Source organism: Pyxicephalus adspersus, chromosome 7 (assembly GCF_032062135.1).
Source record: "Pyxicephalus adspersus chromosome 7, UCB_Pads_2.0, whole genome shotgun sequence".
NCBI classification, from domain to species: Eukaryota; Metazoa; Chordata; class Amphibia; order Anura; family Pyxicephalidae; genus Pyxicephalus; species Pyxicephalus adspersus.
The window spans coordinates 70377687-70384107 of NC_092864.1; the positions used below are offsets into that span (position 1 = coordinate 70377687).

The following is a 6421-nucleotide window of genomic DNA, read 5'->3' on the forward strand; positions in this document are numbered from 1 at the left end:
ATGAAAGTATATTCTCTCCAGCCTTGGGGAGTTTTAATAAATCAGGGCCGCTGTGTGCAGTGAAATCAGAGTATGTCAATTCAGTGCAGAAGAGGAGCCTGTACAACAGCGTAGGAATGAATTTGAGACTGGAGTTCAGCTTTAATTTTGGAGGAAAAAATGTTCATCCCTAGTCGTAATGAGTTGTTCTTTATTCCTAAAGGACACAGTGCCTTATAGTTAGTTTATTGCTTCTCAGTAAATGTTGGCATTACATTGTGCTTTAGTAAGTTTTATTTATTCAAACTTTTCCTTTTATTCTTGAATCTCAGAATGCAGATGCTGTGAATTTTTTCTGCAATTATGAAGAGAGCCGTGGAAATTATCTTGTTGATGTTGATGGCAATCGAATGCTGGATTTGTATTCCCAGATCTCATCTATTCCTATAGGTATACAACTTGTGCATATTTACCATAAATATATATTTATATTTTGAATTATGGTTATTCTCAACAGCAAACTTTTTAAACCTTCATCTCAAATGACGAGAAACAGATAAAAGCAAAGGAACAGAAGTACATAAAATCCTATAGATTATGAACTAGAAATGTAGATTTTACTATAAACAATTCACAAAACTCAATAATGCAAATTTTGCAGCTTTCCACATTTTATTCACTTTGGTTACCACATTCTTGCTCTAGTTTATTATTCTGTGAGTACAGTGATGTAGATTCACATCTAATGATCCGGCTTTCTTTAAATCACCAAAAAACCTGCAACATTTTTATGAACTTTTCACCTCTACAAAAGTTTACAGTAGATTTGCTATTGTACTAGATTGTAAGCTCTTCGGGGCAGGGTCCTCTCCTCCTGTATTAGTCTGTCATTTGCAACCCCTATTTAATGTACAGCACTATGTAATATGTTGGTGCTATATAAATCCTGTGTATTATTAATATTAGTAATAATAATAGAAAAAAAATGTTTGAACCAAGGCTACAATACTGTTGTAAATCGGTCCCAGGGCCACTGTTGAGAACATAATCACCCTTAATCAGGGCCTCCATCAGAAATTTATTGGCCTCATACTAAATAAACTTCCTGCCCTCCCCCTTCCCCTAATGTTAAAAAGTTCATACAGTTCATGTTTTTTTGATTAGTCGGTATAGAAGTACTTTTTTTTTCAATCTGTAACCATGCATGCAATAATCATTTATTTGCACGAGTTCATTTACATTTCTAAATATTTCTCAACTTAAACTTTCTCAAACTTCTTAAGTTGAATGTTTTTGTGGGTTGTACTTTTTGCATTTATGCTTTGGTATCGATATACAGTACTATATCACACAGAGGCCATAGTACTCTTGACAATACCTTCATCCTAGCTTCTCTTTAGAAAGCTGGTGCCATCTTTTTGCAGGTACTGCCCAGGGTTAGCAGAGATACTTAGCTTGATTTATTAAAGCTCTCCAAGGCTGGAGAGGATACATTTTTATCAGTGAAGCTGGGTGATCCAGCAAACCTGGAAAAGAATTCCTAAAAGTGATTTGTTAGCAAATGTTTTCAGTTCAGTACCAAATCAATTCCGGGTTTGCTAGATCACCCAGCTTCACTGATGAAATTGTATCCTCTCCAGCCTTGGTAGGGCAACTTTTGTTGTATCCATACAGAGGACATGATCAGCTGGGTCAGGAGAACCCCACTGTCGCGAACCACTGGTTGGCAACCGCTGCCCTAAAACAGACACAGTTATGTGCAGTCTAACTGGATTACAGAAATGAATACCAGAGCTTCTACCTTTCAAATATTCAAATTGCCAAAATTACTTAATATAAAGGAGAAATAGAAAAGCTAATTGCTTATGTTTCCATGCACTATAATATATAATGTTTATAATGTTTGTTTGCACTATAAAGTTAATGAGTTTACCTTGCTTTTATATTGCCTATGTACTTCTTTCTCAGTAATAAATAGTATTTGGTGAAGGATGATGCATTCGGCTAGGTCTCGGTTCTATTTCTACAGGCTTGCCCTTATCAGCTTCACTCCACAGTGATTTGTGAGCCATATTACTTACAGAGTGTTTGTGCTATCTCAAATTTCCTGACATCCCTACCCACCCCCTATGCTCTGAGCTGTATTTCAACCTTTGACTTGTATTTCATGAATTTCTCTTGTATCCTCTATATTCCAGGTTATAATCATCCAGCCCTCATAAAAATTCTACAACAGCCCCAGAATTTGGTAAGTAATTGAAATGTGTCTTGTTTGCTCAAAAGTAAAACAGTTAAAGAACATATATCAAACTAAAATTGTTGTACAAAAAGTATAGAAAGGTATTAAATGTAATTATTTGAATTTATATTATACCCGTTATTGAGCTTTTTGCCTTTGAGAATTATGAGCCCCAAAGTAATGACATGGACTAAAGCCATGCAGGCAGTGGTGGAGGCGGAAATGCTTCTCCAAATTAAATGTTGATATTGACATGTCCCACTGTGTTAATACATATCCTCCTTTCTTCTGTATTCGCAACAAAGGTAAGTGTTCAGGAGATTGGGAAGGCTAGCACCAAACTTCAACACTTACAGAAAAAAAAAACTGTATAGATTTTTATTAAAAGGCTATGCTATAAAATAGACAAAAATTATGTATATAGAGGTATACACAAAGTACTTATTGGCCACTTTATTTGGTATCCTAAAAATAGTCCTGTATGCCTATGGACAGGTCGGCTATTGCTTGTTTTACTGTTATCCAATGCCTCATCACAAGCAAAACTAAACTTCAAAAATAAATCATTTTGACCAAGGGGTCCTTTATTGCAGAAATAAATATGAAATAACTGCAAGGCAGTTATGCAGTCAGTCTGTTCTGCAATAAAAGAAGTTTAACTCGCCCCTTTGCTACTTTATTACACTTATCTCATTCAGTCATTCTCCGGCATGTGATATTGCATCGTCTGCTTTCATTTTTTTTTATTTTTAAATTGTATTTTTGTTTTAAACATCAAGGTCACCAGAACCACCGATTACAATTTTTACTTATATATTTTTAAGATTTTGTAAAAAATGATATAGTTCACAGAATACATTATGATAGGTGAATGCTTTAAAAAGTACTGGGCATGCTTACAAACCTTGCTATGATTCTGCTGGAGCCTGGTCAGTACTGGACAATTCTTTAAATAATCTACAGTATGTATAAGGTAGCTGGCAAAGTGCTTGGCTTGTCCAGTTTGATGAAGTGTTCTCATTTGTGTGTGTTTGGAGTTTAGAGGTAACTAGACTGGTTGCTGTACCTAGAACAGCAGCTTGCCCCAGGCAGCCTACTACTTATAGCCCTTTTACTGTAATACATACAAAATTTATATATGGCATCCACACTATGGGCCTGATTTATTAAAGCTCTCCAAGGCTGGAGAAGATACACTCTCATCATTGAAGCTGGGTGATCCAGCAAACCTGGAATGGATCTGGTCGAGGATTCAGGCTTGCTAGAAATAGAAGAAATCCATTACAGGTTTGCTGGATCGCCCAGCTTCACTGATAAAATTTTATCCTCTCCAGCCTTGGAGAGCTATAATATATCAGGCCCTATGGAGGAAAACATGGAGTTTTGATTTGGTAAAAAAGTGTTACATCAGAATATCTTTTGTTTTTTAGATTTTGTTAAGTAGATACATTTTGCTTTGATGACACATTCTTACACTTTTGGCATTCTCTCTATAATTTTCTTGAGGTAGTATCTATATCTGATACTAAAAGACGACAGATATCTGGTTGACCCTAATAAAAGGAGCTTCCATAGCTCAGGTAAGGGGATTGTATGTGGAATTGAGGGTAATTGTATGTGTAATGGTAACGGTAGGGGTGGTTTTCTGTAGACCACCAAAATTTTTTTGCAGACCACTGGTTGGCGACCGCTGCCATAAATGGCAGCAAAACAGGGTATTTCAACCTCTCCCATTAGTTCCAGTGATAACCAAGACTTGTGTGCTTGAGGAGTGTTTGACAGCTGTGAACCACAGTAGCGCCACTGTCAAAAACTGCCTGTCTGAACATAGCCATGTCATATCCAAAGTGTTTTTTACATTGTTTTTTAATTTAGCTTTTAGGAAGTCTGTATTAGATTCTGAAACCTGTCTGTACATGATTGTTAATGTTAATAGCAGCACTTTTATGTGGAATAGTTGGAGATTTACACCCACCGTATATACTGGAGTATAAGCCATTTTTTTCAGCACCCAAAATGTGCTGAAAAAGTCACCCTCGGCTTATACTCCAGTCAGGTATCAGCCCAATTGAGATGCAGGTGCCACCGACGAGACTGGTGTTCCTCTGCCTGCAGAGGGAATCCCTAACGTCACTGGATAGGGCACGGCTTTTTGCATGACCTGCACAAGCCGCGCCCACATTAAAATACCATGTACTGGCTCTGTACAGAGCCCGTACTAAATCCCCGGCTTCGTACATATTGCATTAGGATTTACATTGCATTTACATATTGCATTAGGATTTACACTGTTGAATTTGAAATAAAAAATGATAGCAAAGTTATATATATGTGGGCCATCACAGAAGTGTTATTTGTCTAATAGAAGAAAGATTTATTCATATAATAATATTCTTGAGCCTTTAAGAAAGCAATTCTTTTGATAAGTGCAGTATATGCAGTGAGTGATGAAGTGATTTTCCATGGAGCCTTCATTGTTCTGATTATATATGCAGTGATGTAGCAGATATTAAGCAGATGTCATTGCCCACCACACTGCGCATTCATTCTTACCATAACATATTTGATTAAAGATCATAATATCAATATAGTAATATTGAAATAAATATTTAAAAAACATATACCCCACTGATGCCTCAATTTATGTATTTTATTGGTATTTATTTTGAATATTGAAACTTGCCAGTAGCTGCGGCATTTCCCACCCTCGGATTATACTCGAGTAAATCAATTTTTCCTGTTTTCCAAGGTAAAAATAGGTACCTCGGCTTCTATATACTCGGAATCAACTCAAATATATATGGTACTTTTGCTATGATTTTAAACCTTATTTTTTATGTAGAAGTGATGAAAATGACACATGATCACTGTCAGATTATATTTACAATGGTTTTATTCTTTCAGAGCACATTTGTCAACAGACCAGCTCTAGGCATTTTACCTCCCGAGAATTTTACTGAGAAACTGGAAGAATCCTTGTTGTCTGTAAGTAAGCTCATCTTCTATCCATATGTCCTTTAAAGGCACGGCAGTTATAGAAAAAAGACAGCACAAGTTTACAAACTGTCATTTGGACAAACCTTAAAATGCATGTTTTTTAATTATGTGTTTTTGTTTTGTTTTTTGGTTCCAATTTACATATTTAATATGAATGTTATTTTTATCATTTTGTTGTGACATTAAAAAAGATCTCTTCTCATTCTTTTACTTTTTCTTATAGATTGGACCAAAGGGTTTGGCACAAGTAATTACAATGTCGTGTGGTTCATGCTCAAATGAAAATGCTTTTAAATTAATATTTATGTGGTACAGAGTAAGTGCAAATTCCATAGTTTATGATATTAGACTGTTGTTTTGTTTATTGTATTGTTTTAACCAGTGATATAAATAGAACTTAAGGATAATATGAACACGAGCTTGGCCTGAGATAGCAGCTTTTTTTTAATACACATCTTTCAATGTAACAAAAAAACAAAAACTAAAAAAAGTGAATACCTAAAAAGTGTAAAATGATGAGCTGGGGGTAAAAAAAAATTCTAACTTTTCCATTGGGGTGCAGATTACTACTGAGCAAGTGCAAATTCCATGGTTTATGGTATTTGACGCTTGTTTGAACCAGTGACAGATCTGGGAGTGAAGGATGAGCTCTGGTTTCTCACACTTACCTATATTTGGGTTAGGAATGTCTAAATATTGTGCTTGCAGAAGTTTTAGGAGTGATTTTCATTAAATGTGTTTTTTATTGTTAGTTTGTACTTTATATTGACAATGGTCAATATGGATTGAAATATTCCAATGTGTTGGATGCTTTCAATGACACCAATTTTATAGCTGATTTCTAATCATATATAAAATAAATAAACACAACCGGATGCAGCTTTGTATTCATTTCACACAATAAGCCATTATTTGTGCTTTAGTGCCAAGTAAAATTATATTTAAAAAAAAAAAAAGTTTAATTTATTACATAGTGGCTTCCCAATGCCGATAAAGGACAACTCTGTGTCAGCTAGATTGTCTTAACTTTCACTACTAAGAACATATAACTGCTTAATATCCAAGCATCTGAAAATGAAAATTGGAAATATTTAAATCTTAGTCCTGTTGTTTGAAAACTAAGGCCACCTTTTGCTAGAAGAATGGAGAATCGCTAACATTATTTGTGCAAACTAATTTAAAAGAAAAAAAACTTCCCTGGAATAT

General features: G+C 35.1%; 1 protein-coding gene across 1 annotated transcript in view; it reads left to right on the forward strand.

Moving 5' to 3' along the window:
• The window catches only part of ABAT (4-aminobutyrate aminotransferase), a gene marked incomplete in the record, with an annotated part of 60377 nt that overhangs the window by 36013 nt on the left and 17943 nt on the right, over positions 1–6421 (forward strand). The window contains 4 exon segments of the mRNA XM_072418903.1: positions 312–429; positions 2178–2227; positions 5123–5203; positions 5439–5531. Coding sequence (XP_072275004.1) covers positions 312–429; positions 2178–2227; positions 5123–5203; positions 5439–5531 — 342 coding nt within the window.